General features: G+C 45.6%; 1 protein-coding gene across 1 annotated transcript in view; it reads right to left on the bottom strand.

The window, feature by feature from the left end:
* Polr3b (RNA polymerase III subunit B) overlaps positions 1–20,006 on the bottom strand; it is a 106,949-nt gene that overhangs the window by 9,693 nt on the left and 77,250 nt on the right. Inside the window, exons 23-25 of the mRNA XM_075954157.1 lie at positions 16,360–16,502; positions 1,117–1,220; positions 516–682 (exon numbers count right to left, since the gene is read on the bottom strand). Coding sequence (XP_075810272.1) covers positions 516–682; positions 1,117–1,220; positions 16,360–16,502 — 414 coding nt within the window. The remainder of the gene's footprint in view (positions 1–515; positions 683–1,116; positions 1,221–16,359; positions 16,503–20,006) is intronic.

The following is a 20,006-nucleotide window of genomic DNA, read 5'->3' as shown; positions in this document are numbered from 1 at the left end:
ATCAGGAACTTGGGCGAGAGCAGGTCCTGGGGGCAGGCGCAGCAGGGCTTCTCAAGCTTTGGCACGAGGTACTCCATGCAGGTGCCCAGGGAAGCAGTGTAGACCACAGCTGTGCACAGCACGCAGGATGCAGCTCACACTCATCTTTTCATGTACTTCTATTCAGGAAGCTGCACTCCCTCTCTTTCTCTCTCCCTCCTTCCCTCCCTTCCTTTTGTTCCTTTTTTTTTCTTTGAGAAAGGGTTTCTCTGTGTAGCCCTGGCTGTCCTGGAACTTTCTCTGTAGACCAAGCTAACCTCAAACTTAGAGATCTGCCTGCCTCTGCCTTCAGAGTACTGGGGTTAAAGGCGTGCACCACCATGCCCAGTGCAATGTCCCATTTCTTAAACGTGGCTTTTCTTGCATCAGGTTTCTGAAAATGTGAGGACTAAGGAAGCTTTGGACTTTCACACCTTAAGGTACGACATTTTCAGGGCTCTTACCTCTTTCCTTCTAGTGCTCAACAGCACACTCACCCTGTGATGCCTGAGGTGACGTAGTCCTTCCCCAGGTAGTTATAGCCATGGCGCACGAGGTCTTCACACACATCCTTGACTTTACTCCCTCCGAAGGCCGTGCCGTAGTGGAACCTGCCGTCTAACACACCTGCCTTGCCAGCCAGTAGTTCGATTAACTTTCCCACCTGCGGGGTGAGATGGGGACAAACTGTGAAGTGTCTCCCTGTGGTGTGGGGTTCTCCTGACCTAATTATTGCAATCCCCACAGTGACCAAGAGTGACAGACTAACACCGGCACTGACTGGTACCGCGTTGGGGAACCCTGGCCTAGGCGACTAACCTCCCCTACTGTTTCCCTAGTTCTCAGATATGGAAACTCAGGTATAGAGCTAAGCACTGAGGCCAAGGGCACGTGACCTGTGAGAGAATTACAGGCTACAGGAAGCGACTGCTCAAAGAGGCATCCAGCTGCTTCGCACACAGGGTTCTGTGGGGCCACAGAGGAGAGAGGAGGAGGGACTAGGAGTCTGTTGGTGGATGGCTCACTGTAACCTAACTGCCTGCCTGCCTGCTTCCTTCCCTCAGAGCGGCACCCCTGAAGAGCCCACAGGTAACTGACCGTCATTCTCGATGGGAAGCCGTGCGGGTTCATTATGATGTCGGGACAGATACCAGAATCACAGAAAGGCATGTCTTCCTGGGGGACGATCAGGCCACAAACACCTGGGGGACAGGGGTTTAGAGCACATCAGGCAGATGGGCAAGAGGGAAGAACACAGTACTTAATGGGATCTTCCTTGCTGTCTCTGTTCTCACTGCTCCAAAGCCCTCCCCACTGTCTCCGTCAAGAGCAACAAAAGCAATTTCCCTGGTAGCCAAGCAGTTCAAAGATGACTTGCCTTGCAGAGAAGCACTGCAGCCGTGGACTGGCCTGTTGGCCAGACACACAATGGTGCTGTCCGGCTGCTCGCCCACCTTCCCTGAGTGCCATGAAGACCCAAGCACAGAGCCAGGCTGCTTGTACCCCAGAAGTGTCGCTACCAGCACTCTCTGCTCCCTGACAGCAAGGCTGTGGTCTGCTGGGCTCTGCACCCAAGCCACAGGAATCCAAATTCTCTGAGCACCAAACAAAGAATGACTAAATAAGACTGAATATGTAAAATGTGGTTTTAAAAACCCATAACAAGAAATCCTTGTGCTGGAGCTGGAGAGAAGACTCAGCGGTTAAGAGCACTAGCTGCTCCTCCAGACCTGACACCCGTACATGCAGGCAAAACATCAAATGCACATAAAATAGAAATGCATCATCAAAAAGAAAAGAAATCCTTGTGCACGGCTGAAATGCTAACAGGTGCGCCCGCTGGCTGCAGAGCTGGCTGGCTGGTCCACCTTGCCAGGGCTTCCCTGGCTGAGCTTAACCTGCCTTAAGGAATTTTAATTCCTATAGCTTACAGCACATTAGAAAAGTGGTCTTTGATTGACCTTGTAAAGACCAACAAGAAAAGTAAGAGCCAAATCATTCTTAGGGCAAAAGGCTAGAATTAGACGTGGAATTCTAGGAATGAGAGCAGAGCGTGGCAGCCCCTTCCTCCCCCGGCTCTGCGGCTCTGCACTCCTCTGCCGTACTCTAAGGCAGCAGCCCTGAGTATCCCTTAGCAGGTTCTCAGAGATTTGCTGCTAAACAGATTTTTAATCCTTCTGATTTGTTTTTCCTGGGATGATGAGTAGGGATAGAACTTAGGTGCTCAATCTCCTAAGTTCTTCTAGTTCTATACAAGAACTAGAAGACTTGGGGGCTGGAGGGATGGCTCAGCAGTTAAGAGCTCTGGCTGCTTTTCCAGAGGACCTGGGTTCAATTCCCAGCACCCACATGGCAGCTCACACCTGTCTGTACACAGACATATATGGAGGCAAAATACCAGTGAACATGAAGTTAAAAAAAAAATCAAGAAGAAAAAAAGGACTGGATGACTGTACACAGCAGCGCAGAATAAGGAGACAATGTTCTTAGATGGTAGTAAGACGCAGACCTCCTTCCTCCAAGGGAAAAAACCTTTTCCATTCCTGTTTGTACTCTACATATTTTTTTAAAGCCACATATTTTTTTAAAAAAATATCATCACACTGTTGGAGCTAAAACCTAAGCCATGATAAACACCGAGCTGCAGCCCCAGAACTGCAAACTTTAAAATAAAACCTTTATGGTCTGTGTATTGTGAAGAACTGAAGAACAGAGGAAAGGAATCCACCGCATCTCTAGAATTAGTCTGGACTCTGCTTTCTAGTGGTTTCCAGCAAGACTGCACTTGGGCTTCCGGAGTCGGATTCTAGAGCAGACAACTCTTTTGATAGTGTTTTGATTGAGAAGGTCTTATCGTATCATGAACGCTTTTCTGTGCAACAGGAACAGCTACTTGTTTTGCTCAAATCCAGCCATGTGCTAAAATTTATGTCATGTGGCTTTTATCTTCCTTCCAAAAGCACATCTTATCCATACTGGAATTATCTGACCAAATCCTAGAGCTGCTGGAAAATCTACTTTGACAGACATCATTTATAGATTCGCAAAGCAATGCGCAAAGTACTGAACATGGCCATTCCTACAAGGGCTGGGGAGAGTCTGGGAGTCCAGGGACACCCCTAAACACAAATCCAAAGGAAAATGCAGTACCCTGTAGACCAGAACTCACAGGGATGCTGGGGTTGGCTTGGGAGAAGCTGCCATTCATCTCCCAAAGCTCCGAGAGAAGGTGGGAGGGAGGGTAAGGTGGCCCAGAGCAGACTGAGGCAGCATGACAGGCAGGTGAGAAGACTTGTCCTGTATCTTTGGTTGGGACTTGGGAGGGTAGGAAGGGAAGACTTGTCCTGTATCTCTGGTTGGGACTTGGGAGGGTAGGAAGGGAAGACTTGTCCTGTATCTCTGGTTGGGACTTGGGAGGGTAGGAAGGGAAGACTTGTCCTGTATCTCTGGTTGGGACTTGGGAGGGTAGAAAGGGAAGACTTGTCCTGTATCTTTGGTTGGGACTTGGGAGGGTAGGAAGGGAAGACTTGTCCTGTATCTTTGGTTGGGACTTGGGAGGGTAGGAAGGGAAGACTTGTCCTGTATCTTTGGTTGGGACTTGGGAGGGTAGGAAGGGAAGACTTGTCCTGTATCTCTGGTTGGGACTTGGGAGGGTAGGAAGGGAAGACTTGTCCTGTATCTTTGGTTGGGACTTGGGAGGGTAGGAAGGGAAGACTTGTCCTGTATCTTTGGTTGGGACTTGGGAGGGTAGGAAGGGAAGACTTGTCCTGTATCTCTGGTTGGGACTTGGGAGGGTAGGAAGGGAAGACTTGTCCTGTATCTTTGGTTGGGACTTGGGAGGGTAGGAAGGGAAGACTTGTCCTGTATCTTTGGTTGGGACTTGGGAGGGTAGGAAGAAGAAGACTTGTCCTGTATCTTTGGTTGGGACTTGGGAGGGTAGGAAGAAGAAGACTTGTCCTGTATCTTTGGTTTAGTTGCCGTGTTTAACTGAGCCAATTCAACCTCATTATGCTGTGAGATGAAATACTCATTCCTAAAACCAGAATCTAATAATTTCCTCCAAGTCTGATTAATCTTCACTGCAGAGCTTCCTTTTGGGACGTCCTTTCCTTATCTGCCTTTTCCTGACACTTGTGGAAGAAAGCACACACGCACAGCTTTTCTCCTTCCTGAAGCAGGACTGCCCTGACTGTCTCTGAACCAAGGGCACCTGTAAGCCAAAAATTAAATCTTCGCTAACTTAAAATTACTCGAGTCCTGAAACCCTTTTATATGCCAAGACGGTTCCCATAGCAGACAGCCTGTGTTGTTTGTTTTGTGTGAAAGTGAATGATAAAAGACCCATGAAATCGACACAGAAAGCCAGAACAGCAGCGAGAGGCGAGGGCTCTCCATCACTGCGGCTTCTACCCTCTGCTGACTCGCAGAACAATGGGGGCTACACATCCCACCGCAGATCCAACACAGCTGTGCATTTCATTAGAGAAGAGCACTAGCGACACAGTAAATAATTAACTTACTCTGCTCCGCTGGCTGTGCTATGAGACCAGTCATAGCTGACAGATTTTAATACATGTTAACACAAAGGGGCCGTAATGAGCTTAGAAGTTAAAACAAAATATTTAGACAGAATTTGACGATCTTGAATCTCGAATTAGACAGATGATTTTTAAAGTTCGCATTTTACTGAATCCATCAGGGGCAGAGAACATTTTCCTTCGTAGAAACACACTTCCTCCCTTTCTCTTCCCTTCCGGATTTCTCTGGTTCAGAAGTATTCGGGTCCTCACCACACTGGGAAGGTAGTTTTTCTTTCCTTCCAATGAAAAATTAAAACCGTACACCAAGGAACACAGGCATAAAGTCCAGGCCAGTACTAAGAACTTTTCAAAGTTGTGGCCACTTCCCCTGAATACTGGCTTAAAATGCAAATGAAGTGCAGTGCGCTTCAGCGTACTAACACCCCCTGGGTCCCTGGAAAGAGGGTAGACTAAGCCATGGCTAATGGGAGCTGTTGGGAAACTATTACTGATTCATACCTTAAAAGCTTACACAGCATTTCAGATTTTAAAATAAAATTCCAACCCCGGCTCATGCTGTTGTCTCAACTCCATTGTTTACAGCACAGCCTCCTGGTAGCAAAATGCAAATACATTTTGCTCAGGAACTTTGATGCACTCACAGGGGCAACTGGGAATTAGGCCACAGACTGTATCACAAGACTCTTAGCAAACACAAGTCAATAAAGAAAAACAGGAGCTGGGAAAGTTAGGAGCAGATGCCCTGCCAAGAGAATATTACTCCATCAGCACCCACACTAATTCCAAGCATAAAGAACTCACAGAGCCCAGGGAAGCTACAACTGAGGACTCACACCCTGTCTGGCTCCTATACTGAGTTGCTATCTTTATTGCAATGGCTTTAGAGAGAACCCAGAAATCATGTAAGAATGGGTTTGTTCAGCGAAGTCCAGTTGACATTATGAATCATTTGGTTTTCTTAAAATGTGTTTTTAATGGCTAATATTAATAGCAACTGACACATTAGATTTAGTGGATTGGATCTGTGTGATGAAATACTTTAAATTAAATAGGTAAAAGTTAATAGATCAGAAAAAAAATCGGTGTGGTAGCTCATGTCAGTAATGTAGGTGTTAGGACAACAGGGAGATTCTGAATTCAAGGCCAGTCTGGCTACTCAGCAAGACCCAATCTCAAAAACAATCAAACTGACAAAAAATAAAATTAAATTTAAAAAAAAGAGAAAGAGAGAGAGAGAGAAGAAAAATTCTAGAGCCATATCAAGACAAGAGAGCAGATGCTAACTGCAGAAGATAACTCCAACGATCTATTTAATTCAAGAGCTATTTCCAAGGTGATGTCACTTTTTTTAATTGGTTTTAATGAGCCATATATTTTTCTCCATTCCCCTCCCCTTCTACTGCCCTCTCCCATGGTCCCCATGCTCCCAATTTACTCAGGAGATCTTGTCTTTTTCTACATCCCATGTACATTAGATCCAGGTATGTCTCTCTTAGGATTCTCTTTGTTATCTAAATTCTCTGGGATTGTGATTTGTAGGCTGGTTTTTCTTTGCTTTATGTCTAAAAGCCACTTATGAGTGAATATAAGTGATAATTGTCTTTCTGGGTCTGGGTGACCTCACTCAAAATAATGTTTTCTAGTTCCTTCAATTTTCCTGAAAAATTCAAGATGTTATTATTATTATTATTATTTTGCTGTGTAGTACTCCATTGTGTAAATGTACCATATTTTCCTTATCCATTCTTCAGTTGAGGGGCATTTAAGTTGTTTCCAGGTTCTGGCTATGACAAACAAAGCTGCTATGAACACAGTTGAGCACATGTCCTTGTGGCACGATTGAGCATCCTTTGGATATATACCCAAAAGTGGTATTACTGGGTCTTGAGGAAGGTTGTTTCCTAATTTTCTGAGAAATCACCACACTGACATCCAAAGGGGTTGTACCAGCTTGCATTCCCATCAGCAATGCAGGAGTGTTCCCTTTACCCCACATCCTTTCCAGTATAAGCTGTGATCAGTGTTTTTGATCTTGGCAATTCTTACAGGTGTAAGGTGGAATCTCAGAGTTGTTTTGATTTGCATTTCTCTGATGGCTAAGGGTGTTAAACATTACCTTAAGTGGGTGACGAGCAAATGGTTTCCTCCTAGTTGTCAACTTAGCATTCCTAAGTACACGTTGTGTGACAAGCACTATCAGGAGGTAAGGATACAACTCCGGACAGGCAGAGGTAGCTGACCTAGATTAATCCAAGTGAACACTGGAAGCTAACAGCCTTCTACAACCGCATTTGCAACGTCTGAATGTTCTCCATGATGCAGAGTACATCCGGACGCAGCCCCGCCCCCCTCTGGCCCCAGCGACCCAGGGCCAGGGCAGTGTCCAGTGTTAAACTGCTCATTGCTGATGAGTGCGGTCCTGAATGAGGCCAAAGCACAGCTACAAGCTCTCGAGTTTGCTCCCAATTAAGTAAGAAATGTTTGTAATAAACTCATGTCTCTGGGCCTTAATACTTTCAGAAATGTGAATTTCTAAATCAGAATGTGAAGGCTAGCCCAGGTGGTTGCTCCTGTCTCCCCTTCTCCAGCTATCCAATTACCCTTTTCTTTTTCCCTCCACCACCTTAAATCACGCCAAGGGGGGAGACAGGGAGGACAAAAACCGAGGTATCACCGCAGATCTATCTCATCACTTGCCATATCCTGGCTGATGTAACTTCAATTCGGCTCTTCCTTACATGCTAACAGATAAATAATGCATAAGAAAACTTGATTAGCTTTCTTATTAAAACATCACTCTAAATGAGAGGAGGCGCTAGAAGACAATGGTGTTTTTACACGGCTTTCCCATGAGCAGTTGAATGGTTTGATGTGATAAATTTGCATAGTCGGAGGCACACAAAGGGCTGATTAATTGAAACCCTTACAATGCTCCTGGAAGCAGCTACTGTAAAACAATAACCATAGGAACTTTACAAAACACACACAGCTAAACGTGTCAAGAACTTAATGAAATGTGTTGAGCCTACACTATTTGGAAACAGAATTGGAGATTTTTATTCGGGCCATAAAACACTAAACACCTTAATTTCAAAGCTTTAGTTGGGTATTTACTGAAAGGGCAGAGGGCCACAGTGGGCCACAGAAAATCAGAACTTGTTCTTAGAAAACAGGTTGAGCAAAGGCTTCTTACAATGAGGTGTCTATGTGGATTAGACATCTGGAGATGCTGGGGGAAATGCACCTTATCCTTAGGCTCTCACCATTACTTTAACCAGTCACCCCTCTTCCCTCCCACTTAGATCAGACAGCCAAAGACAGCCAGTGTAGTGTGTCTGAAGGTGGCCAGGCAGGGGATTTTAAGATCCATAAGAGCTGTGTGAGGATAAGGTGCCAGCCATGTCGCTATTACTCTGGGCCAATCTTCTCACTCACCCAGTTCTACAGAAAACACATAATGAATGAAGATCTGGCAAAACTGGCTTTCAACTTGTGTGACAGACAAATTTCGCTCTCTAAACATTTTCTTACTCCTCATAAACCCTGCACAGCGCCACAGAAGGGCTTGAAATGTCTGGACAGGAAGAGCAGACCTTTCTTTTAAGATACACTCCATCAAAACATCAGCAAATTAACAGCAGATTACTGGATAATTTTTGAGGCAAGCAATCTTTTATAATGGGACTTACTTTGAGCAACAGTCAAAGATAACTATTCTAGAAAATTTTCCTCACAAATACAAAGATAAACCAGTATAATGAAACCACTAAGTGAAAAGCTGTATTTTGATGAGACCAGGTTCTTCTACTTCAAAAACAACAGATGACGTTAGAGCATTTTCACTGGCTATCTGGTCCCAGAGGACGGAGTAAGGCACTAAGGAATGGCCGTCATTATCTCAGATTTGCAGTTATTAAAAAGCTCCTATTTGCCAGGACAAACACTCTTGCTCAAATACAGTTTTTCCTTAGAAACACTGCTTGGCATTGCTGCGGTTCTGTGATCTGCGGGACCTTTGTTGGAGGTGCTAATCCTTTTTCACATGAGAGACTAAGAAATGTCCTTTCAGGAGAGTGATATATTGCTTTTCTCCTCTCCACATCAAAGGAGTCCACTCTTTCCTTGCTCGTCGTGAATGGCAGCAACAGAAAGGATATCCAGAAATATAATAATTCGCTTTGCCTGGACACTGAGATGAAACTTAACTCCTTAGGCTAATGTAATCTTTTGCTTTAGAATTAAAGGAGGCCAAGAATGAACTCTAACAAAGGCATTATCAGAGAAAAGGTCTTAATATGAAAATATTTGGCCCTAATTAAAAATTGAGTTCCCTCTGTGTAGATTTTATAAAAAAGTCAAAGAGCCTAATACATGTGCTTCTATTTCGAAATGGATGTCTAGCTCCAGAGGAGCCAGTCAAGCATCCTGTGAATCTCTCTGTATCTTTATCCACAAAGCTGATGATGCATTTCATAAAAGCGCACAACACTGCAGACCTACGCCTCGGCTCTGCTGGCCTCTTTGGAAGGTCATTACATATGAACCATGGGAGTCACAGCTTCACTCCCAACTGAAGAAAACGAGACATGGAAAAGATCAAAGCTCCTCTGCAGAACTCAAAACCAAAGCAGATTTTGCTTCCTTTGTAAACACACAAGACACGTTCACTCTCTGCTGTCAAGGAGGCTCTCACTGAGTAGTGCAGCACTCCCCAGATATTCTTCAGCAATAGCTGACTGGGCCAGTAGGAATGGACTTCCACAACCTCACTGACAACATTCATAACAGATCTAATGAAGACCCAGGGAAGTCTGCATGTACTTCATGAAGAGTCCCCGACTGTCACAGTGGACAGACTAAAATTTCATTAACGGAAATGCAACAAGAGGTGCTCAGAGTCTGCTGGCCTGCTTCTGATCGTCAAGTCGTGTTTGCGTGTGACACCATCTGCACCCAAGACTTTCTTCTTCAACAAAGCTTCTGTCTGCTTAGTCCTGTTTTTGTCTGGTTTTTGTTTGTTTGTTTTGAAATAGGATCTTACTATGTAGCTGTGGCTATCCTAGAACTTACTCTGTAGACTAGGTTGGCCTTAAAAACACAGAAATCTGACAGCTTCTGTCCCACAAGTGCTGAGATTAAAGGAATATGCCACCATGCCTGGCCTAACCTCGGTTCCTGAGTGATGGGGACCCTCCTTCAGTCATTGGCCTGAGAGGCTGGACCAGGTTGGGTGTGGCCTTGGGTACCAAAAAGGTATGGGCTCTGCTTGTCGCCCTCCCCTCCCCCCCCCTGCACACACACACCTGGATACTGGATCCCATTCCTGCTCCTGGTTCGTACAGAGGCCTGTGATCTGTGAGTCCTGCCTTAAATAAAGAACCCCTTATTATGCCCTATTCAGAGCTAGTATGGGATTATTTTATGAGGGTCCAGAGGGTAATGCTGCAGAGACTGATGACCTTCTACTTGCTATAGTGTGGTCTTCACTTACCACACTACTGCTCTGGACATGCTGTGGTATGGATTCTCTGATTCCAGCTAAGCCACTCAGTCCATGCTCTTTGATCACACACAGCATATGACTACCAGCGCGCGAGTCCCTGCCCCCAGTTGCTGCATTTAGCTGCTAATCACCCTGTTACCGCTGAAGTGACAACGCTGGAGCGGGATCAACACTCATGCTCTGTGACACTAGACTCTCCAAAATGCCACTAACTGCTGGGAAGCCTCCTTTAAGAGGTACTGGGTACAGACATCTAACCTAATCTCTGTATTACACATGTACTAAAAGAATCCCTAACTGCATCTTAAAAACAAAAACAAAACAAATACTCAAAACTAAAAAACCAAAACCAAACCAGACAACAAACCAACCAGGCCATCTCTAGGATCATGCTACTCTCCAAACACCAAGAGCTTAGCTCTGTGCTTAAGAGGCAGTGCATAAATACACGTCAGATCAAAACAGCCTTAAAGTTTCCTCCTGGAGAAGACCTATGGGTCAACCTGCAGACAATGCTCTACTATTTCTGAACTAGTCCACCTTTCAAGAGTAACGGTAAAGCTCCACTGACCAGTGTCCTTACCTTGGGATGAGTCTGAACCAAACAAACTGACCACATGAGGATTCGTGGTGTCACAATACACTGAGAACCCTACGAACTCTTGAGACTTCATCAGCCCATTCTGCAGATTGCCCAGAGCACAGCTGGTGCTGAGGACCACAGTCTCCAGCAAACTCACAACATCTAACTCTCTTAGGTCTGCTCCAGGTCCTCTCTGGGCTCCACAGCCTGAGCTGTGCTGCTACGGCAGTCAGTGTGCCCAGAAGATCAAGAGAATGGTCAAAGGCAAAGGCTCAGAATTTTGCTTCATTTTCTATTTTTTTCAAATTCATGAGAGTCTGAATTTTAATCAACTAAGCTACTAAAGCCTTAGCAGATGATGAGTTAAAGAATGAGTTAATTTTAGCAGAGAAGGGGCATAAGAGAGGACAGTTTTAGGGAATATGTCTTCAGACAATTCAGGACCAATTCAAGTAGTGTAGTGTTTGCTTTGGTGGAAGATACAGTTTTATCTAAGAAAACAGGATTTTGAAGAGATAGTCCCCTCAAGGAGACACAGGAAAGACTTGTAAAGGCTGTACCGCTTCTATGGAGAAATTTCCAGGACTGTGGCAATTCCAGAGGTAATGACCTTGGGGTATCAGAACAGTCAGGTTAATGGAAGAAGCAACACACCCAGGAAATTCTGCATTCAGATCTCGGTTCTGTGAGCATTAAGCTGTACCCAGCAAACAGCCTCCCTGAGGTTCAAATGCCTCATTCTGTACAGCAGGAATCCCAGAAGTTACTACAACTGAACAGATAAAAGCATAGAACATACCTGAAAAGTTTGTAAATTATCAGCACACTATAAATTTGGGACTAACAGCATCACATATAACACTTGCCTCCTTTACCTAAGCGTCTAACAGACACCTCAAACTTGAGGTTCAAACTCTTAACCTGTGCCCTTGTCTAACACAGTAACATGGCTCCTCCCCATTCTAGTCAACTGCCCGCTGAGGCCACAGACACCCCACGGTTTACATTTTCCTAAACAAATGTGAGAAAACTTTAACCCCCAATGTTGCAGTGTTGGGCGGTGGGGCCTTTTGGGAGGTGTTTAGGGATCGGGTGCCACCCCCTGAACAGATTAGTGCTGAGGTCAGAAGCATCTAAGGCTGCAGACCGCGTCCAGCGGGCGGGCTCTCCAGTGAGCTCTGTGCCCTTTCACTGTCTACCAGGAGATGATGGAATTAAAAAGCCCTCAACAGATGTGAGACCTCTGGCCTTGGATTTTCTAGTTTCTAGAATTGTAAGAAACAAATCTCTGTATGTATAGACTACCCGGACTAACTATTCTAGGCATAACAGCACAGATAAGATGAAGTCAAGGGGTCCCTGAAGGTCATGGGCCAGCCACTCTAGCCTCATCAATGGGTTTCAGGTTCACTGAGAAACCTACTCTCAAAAATCAAACAAAGGTGGAAAGCAAGCAAGGAAATATAGCAGACGGCAACTCGACCCTCTATAGATGTGTACACGCATGTGCACATGGCACCTGCATGCGTACGTATATATTAAACACACACACCAATACACAACAGCTTATAGAGAAACAGGACAAAGACGAGCACTGTGCTTTATGAATGAGCAGCACTGGACTTACTATGACAATGCTGTCAAAGTCCTCAGGGAAACAATTTCCATCTTAGACTATTCCCAACAAAGCACAGACTAATAAATGCCTACAGAGGATAGGACATGTTTATACATACATGACTTCCCACCACCCTTTCCTCAACAACTGAAAGAACAACTCATCTACAAGGAGAGAAGCTAGGTATGGGGAGAAGGAAAAGGCAAGAGCCCTGATGTGTTTGCTACGACCGTGTCTCCCTAGATTTGTGTGCTGGTGCAGACTTTCAGTATACCTTAGAATGCAGCCGTATTTAGTGATCACACGCCTCAATTTAGCATCAGGAAGCAGAGTCAGGTGGCTCTCTGTGAGCCTGAGGCCAGCCTGGACTACACATCAAGCTTTAGGTCAGCCAAGGCTACCTGGTAAGACTGCCTCAAAAACAAACAAAACCTGCAAACCCTTCTCCTAAAACAACAACAGGAGAGGTAACTATAGCTCAATGGAATCACCAAGATAAGCCCTAACCCAGCAAGCCTGGTGAACCCCTAAGAAAAATGCTAGGGTTCCATGTGAAGAGGGAAAAACGCCATCTGGAGCAAGCCTCAGAAGAACCTGTATCTGCAGACAGCAAGAAAATCTACTGCTACTGAGCCTGACAGATCTGTCCTTAGTATACAAATACTGTGTGTACCCAGCCTTCCTGCAACGGCTGCTCGGGACTTAAGAGAATAGGACAGCTTCTGGCTCTGGTCGATTGTTGGTTCATGAGCATTATTTAAAGTGTGCCCCACTCCGTGTGTTCAACATTATATGTCTTCCTTAATTGATCTCTACCATATTTTTTTTTTTGAGTCAGAGTATCTCACTGAGCCTGGAGCCTAGATTCAGCCAAACTAGTTGGTGCAAGTCCCACACATCCCTGTTGGGGAATATTATTTTCAGGTGTGTGACTTTTGTTTACGCTGCATTTGTTTAACTCTGTAGAGATGTGTTATTGTGCCCGTCTAAAACACCTGATGGGCCTAATAAAGAGATGAACGATGAATAGCGAGGCAGGAGCAAGGGTAGGTGGGGCTGGCAGGCAGAGAGGATAGAGAGAAGGAGAAAGGGGAGGGCAGGGGCCAGCCACACAGCAAGCCCCAGAGAAAGAAGCAAAGGAACGTACACAGAAAGAGAACGATGAAAGCCCAGAGGCAAAGGTAGTCGGGTTAATTCAGGTTAAGAAAAGCTGGGCAGAAACAAGCCAAGCTAAGGCCGGGCATTCATAACTAAGAGTAAGCCTCCGTGTGTGTGATTTATTTGGGAGCTGGGTGGCAGGCACCCTCAAAAGCCAAAGGGTAATACCCCATACAAGAGACCCTGTTGTCCTCTTCCTCAGGGCTGACATCACAGGTGTTTGTACACGAGTCCTGAGGATCTGAACTCAGGGCCACGGCGTCTGTGGCAGGTGCTTTACAAACGGAGACTCTCCCTGGCCCAGAAACTAAGTTCTTAATACCTCAGGGAACGAATACCATAGACTCGTGATCCCCAGGACTATAAAGAAATGAGAGAAAATTATTACTCCAAGGGAAAAAACACTATGCTACAGAAGTGATACTCAAATGGTTACTTATTTTGTATTGGATACTGTCTATGAAATTAAATGACTCAAAGTTCTGATAGTCAGCAAGCTGGGGCAAGATGTTTAGTTACCAAGTTTAGTGCTAAGTTACCGGACCCACCTAGCCACCTAGTAGTCAATAAGTATCAGCTAAGATGAAGGAATGTGTCTGAGAATACTTAGAACCATGAAGGTATAAATGGGATGGAGGAGAAGGACGGCTGAGCATTTCTTAGGGCACAGGGCTCCACTTCTCTCTCTGCAGAGCTGGAAGACCAAGGCCTCAAGAGGGAAAGTCACCCACCACAGACATATCACCAGCCCAAACCTCCACTTAAAAACACAACAAACTGGGCTGGAGAGATGGCTCAGAGGTTAAGAGCATTGCCTGCTCTTCCAAAGGTCCTGAGTTCAATTCCCAGCAACCACATGGTGGCTCACAACCATCTGTAATGAGGTCTGGTGCCCTCTTCTGGCCTTCAGGAATTCACATAGACAGAACATTGCATACATAATAAATAAATAAATATTTAAAAAAAAAAAAAAAAAAAACACAACAAACTAACCTTTGAAACCACACATGTGGGCCAGTGAGGTGACTCAGCGGGAAAGGTGCTGGGTATCCCCTCTGATGACCTGAGCTGGAGCCCCAGAACCCACATGACGGAAGGAGAGGACCCCTGAAAGCCGACCCCTAACTCCACCTATGCATGACCTCTCTCTCATACACGCAGATTCATAAATACTGTGGATGTATTCCTTGATAAAAGTCAGGCTTACAAGTATATTTCCATTTGCCCAAGTGTCTTGTTCTCTCATTATTCGGCTAAAGCTCATCCTACCTATTTTCCTGTTTGGCAGTTTCCTTTTCTGCCTAGCTTCTCAATAAATCTGATAAACCACAAGACAGGGCTATCCAGGGAATGAGGGCTAATCAGGAGGTTTTTACCTTGGATTAAAAGCCATCTGGAAAAAGAAAAGTAAGAAGACAAAGTCCTCACTGAAGTAAAAGGTCAGGCACCCTGGGAGGACGTCCCTCAGTTTCACAGAGAAGCATGTTCGTCAGAGGCCCTAAGAGCAAACAGCTCTAAAGCCACTGCGTACACAACTGAGGCAGAGGCACTGCTGTCGGCTGTCTGATCCCTGTCATATAACAGTCTGGGGACACGCTATAGCACAAGCTTCCTGACATTTCACTTACAGGCCCATGCTTAATAAAACTTACAGACAGCAGTGCTCTGTCCACGCGTGTGTGCACACTCACGGGGTGTTCTCAAGGACAGCAGTGCTCTGTCCACGCGTATGTGCACACTCACGGGGTGTTCTCAAGGACATCAGTGCTCTGTTCACGCGTGTGAACACACTCACAGGGTGTTCTCAAGGACACCAGTGCTCTGTCCACGCGTGTGTGCACATTCACGGGGTGTTCTCAAGGACAGCAGTGCTCTGTCCACGCGTGTGTGCACACTCACAGGGTGTTCTCAAGGACACCAGTGCTCTGTCCACGCGTGTGTGCACACTCACGGGGTGTTCTCAAGTAAAGCGAAGGACAAACCACACATCAAGAATTGGAGGCAGCTTCAACTCTCACCTATTTACTCAGATGCTCTTATCAAGTACTTAGCATCTGCTCCAAGAAAGGCTTCACTGGGCTTTATGACCGCAAAAACACATTTCTGCCGCCTTTACTAAGTTTAGCGGGATCAGCACCTAGTGGGTAAGCACTGACATGCTCATCAGTCTCCAATTCTTTGTACACTGAGAAGTTAACTTGGGTGTGTCTTACTTGGGTTGCTATTGTGGTGATGAAACATCACGACTGAAAAGCAGGCTGGGGAGGAAAGGGTTTATTTGGCTCACACTTCCAGCACAGTTCACCACTGAAGGAAGTCAGGGCAGGAACCTGGAGGCAGGAGCTGAAGCAGAGGCCATGGTGGTGCTGCTGACTGGCTTGCTGACTGGCTTGTTCATCATGGTTTGCTCAGCCTGCCTGGGAGTGGCTCCACCCCCATCAATCACTAAATCAGAAAATGCCTACAGCCGGACCTTATGGAGCAATTGTCTCAGTAGAGGCTCCCTCCTATCAGATGATGCTAGCGTGTGTCAAGGTGACATCAAACTAGCCAGGACGTGTGTAGGCTGATATGGAATGGGGAACTGTCTTACGGTGTGGATTCTTGTAAGGAATACCTAAGACGAGAGTAATCAAAATACTATTACTAAAGGGTCAGTCCATTCTGAGGCTCCTCTCGAGCTGCAATGACCACACACACACAGAGGACAGAACGGGCTAAGCGCGAGCCTTCCTGGGAAGAGTCACTCTGCTGTCGTGTGCACTTCAGTGGGTAGAGCATCTGGGTTTACAACTCTGGGCACAGAAGGAAATGAAAATGAAGTAAACGATCAGATAAACACTTCTGCCATACAGACCTCTAAACACCACTAAAATGTTAGCAGGCGAATCTGAGAACACTGAAGATTTGGCGTTACGGGCGTTACGGTTACGGTTACCTTTCTGTCCATGACGACTGCTGAACTTGTCCCCGATCTCTGGACGCCGCGTCTGCCTTAGGAGCATCTTGATGAGGAAGGCATCCTCTGCGTTGGAAGAGATCATCACTTTCTCAATGTAGGAGTCTGTCGCACCTTTGTACCTGATGTGATGACAGAGACACTAAAATAGCTGCTGATGCCCTTTGTCAACATGCCACCCATACGACATGTCATCTATAAGACAACACGCCACCCATACATGTCATCTATAAGACAACACGCCACCCATACATGTCATCTATAAGACAACATGTCACCCATACATGTCATCTATAAGACAACACGCCACCCATACGACATGTCATCTATAAGACAACATGTCACCCATACATGTCATCTATAAGACAACATGTCACCCATACATGTCATCTATAAGACAACATGTCACCCATACATGTCATCTATAAGACAACACGTCACCCATACATGTCATCTATAAGACAACACGTCACCCATACATGTCATCTATAAGACAACACGCCACCCATACATGTCATCTATAAGACAACACGCCACCCATACATGTCATCTATAAGACAGCACGTCACCCATACATGTCATCTATAAGACAACACGCCACCCATACATGTCATCTATAAGACAACACGCCACCCATACATGTCATCTATAAGACAGCATGTCACCCATACATGTCATCTATAAGACAACACGCCACCCATACATGTCATCTATAAGACAACACGCCACCCATACATGTCATCTATAAGACAACATGCCACCCATACATGTCATCTATAAGACAACACGCCACCCATACATGTCATCTATAAGACAACATGCCACCCATACATGTCATCTATAAGACAACACGCCACCCATACATGTCATCTATAAGACAGCATGTCACCCATACATGTCATCTATAAGACAACACGCCACCCATACATGTCATCTATAAGACAACATGCCACCCATACATGTCATCTATAAGACAACACGTCACCCATATGACAACATGCCACCCATACGACATGTCATCTATAAGACAACATGTCACCCATACATGTCATCTATAAGACAACACGCCACCCATACATGTCATCTATAAGACAACACGCCACCCATACGACATGTCATCTATAAGACAACACGCCACCCATATGACAACATGTCATCTATAAGACAACACGCCACCCATACAACATGTCATCTATAAGACAACACGCCACCCATATGACAACATGTCATCTATAAGACAACACGCCACCCATATGACAACATGTCATCTATAAGACAACACGCCACCCATACAACATGTCATCTATAAGACAACACGCCACCCATATGACAACATGTCATCTATAAGACAACACGCCACCCATACAACATGTCATCTATAAGACAACACGCCACCCATATGACAACATGTCATCTATAAGACAACACGCCACCCATACGACATGTCATCTATAAGACAACACGCCACCCATACGACATGTCATCTATAAGACAACACGTCACCCATACGACATGTCATCTATAAGACAACACGTCACCCATACGACATGTCATCTATAAGACAACATGCCACCCATACGACATGTCATCTATAAGACAACACGTCACCCATACATGTCATCTATAAGACAACATGTCACCCATACAACATGTCATCTATAAGACAACACGCTACCCATACGACACGTCATCTATAAGACAACACGTCACCCATATGACAACATGTCACCCATACAACATGTCACCCATATGAGAAAACATCACCCATACGACAACATGCCACCCATACGACAACATGTCACCCATATGACAAAACATGTCATCCATAAGACATACTCTCTTCACTCCTGCCACAAAATATTCTGATATTCTCCTTTCCTGCTCTGAAAAATTATCTTTATTTTCAACATTAGAATTTATGATTTTCAAGCGCCCACCACTTTGACCTCCCCACTACGATGGATTAAACTGTGAGAAAAATAAGCCCCTTTCCTTGAGTTGCTCTCATATTTTATCAAAGCAACAAAAACAGTAACTGACATGATAATGGATCTCACAATAACAAAATTTTAGTATAGTTTTTGTCATTAAAAGAATTAATCAAATTAGGGCATACAAACTCACCATGGAGAAGTATGCAGCTCTAAAGAGTGGGGGTGGACTCTATGTGCTTACGTGGGAAGATGTGGCACTGTATGTGTGGGCTGCTATAATAAAGTGACATAGCTTGAAAAAAAAGAATTTATGATTTTCCTTTTTCAGTGTCTGTTTATGACGAGGCAGACACAAGAGTCTTCAGCTATTCCTTTATTAGGGGCAGCAGTAACACGCTCTGAGGTCTCAAGTTTGTGTGAGAGCGCTTGCCTCAAGCAACAGCTGAGCTTCAAGGGGAGATTGTCCAAGTCAGCCGAGAGCCTGACCACGTTGCCAACAGTCCCTCAACCTACTGACCATCCACATTATTACTGTCATGCACGAGCTTGCCTCGTGCATTTTTTTGTACAACCAACATTATGAGGAGTCTACCAACATCCAGATCGCTGGGGTATGTAGATACAGCCATTAAAGGGTTTGTGTACAAACGCAGCTTGCGTCCAGCAGAAAGAGGGAGAATGGTCAGTCTGTAGTATGGGTACCAGAAGTCCAGGGAATCGACTGCTGGGGCCTAGGATGGCGATGGTGGCAGGCAGAGGCGACTCTAGAGTCGAGACCTGCTCAGGCAGAGGGAGCAGTCTAAGCCAATGTGAACAGTCCAAAGGTAGAAGAGACAATTTCCTAGAAATGCAGGCTGGTGTGTACATAAGGCAAAGCCAAGAGGGGGGCATGCTAGGGAACCTTCCCCATAGGTGACTGTCATTTAGAATTTTACTCTATTTTCTCAAGAGAGTCACACAGTCGGATGGGTCAGAACAGAATCACCTGGGCAATCCAGAAGTTAGCACACGGCACAAAGGGGTAGACAGCTGCCAGCTTGGGTGACTAGACCGCAGTAGGTAGAGGTAGACCGTCAGTGCCACGGGCATGAGTGTGTGTGAGCGTACTGTGTGTGTGTGTGTGTGCATGTGTGTGAGAGTGTACAATGTATGTGAAAGCGGGTGTGTGTGTGAGTGGGTGTGCATGAGTGTGAGTCTGAGTATACTGTGTACGTGAGTGTGAGTGTACAATGTATGTGAAAGCGTATGTGTGTGTGAGTGTACCGTGTGTGTGTGTGTGTGTGTGTGCATGTGCGTGAGTCTGAGTATACAGTGTACATGAGTGTACACATGTATGTGAAAGCCGGTGTGTGTCTGAGTGCATGTCTGTGAGTGAGCACGTGTGAAAGAACCTACAACAGGAGTTACTGAAATGGCACCTGTGCCGGGAGAAGGGAAAGCAGGGGCTTGTGCTGCCAGGGACTGGCTAGACACCTATCATCTCCAAGAGAGATTCGGAGAAACCAGTTTTGGGCTAGGGAGGAAGACGGTTTGGCCTAGCTTCAGCTCAGGCACGACCTGGAAGTGGCAACAGGCAGATGTCCTCTGGGAGACATCAGTGAAGAGCCAGGGAGTGAGTTTCTCTCTCTCTGGGTTTCTCCAGAGAAGGGATGAGTGGCCAGTCAGTCAGGATGGGATGAGGTCGCCACCAGG

This window comes from Microtus pennsylvanicus, chromosome 20, assembly GCF_037038515.1.
Source record: "Microtus pennsylvanicus isolate mMicPen1 chromosome 20, mMicPen1.hap1, whole genome shotgun sequence".
Classification (NCBI taxonomy): domain Eukaryota; kingdom Metazoa; phylum Chordata; class Mammalia; order Rodentia; family Cricetidae; genus Microtus; species Microtus pennsylvanicus.
Note: the sequence above shows the minus strand (reverse complement) of the source record. Positions and strands in the feature narration are given on the sequence as shown.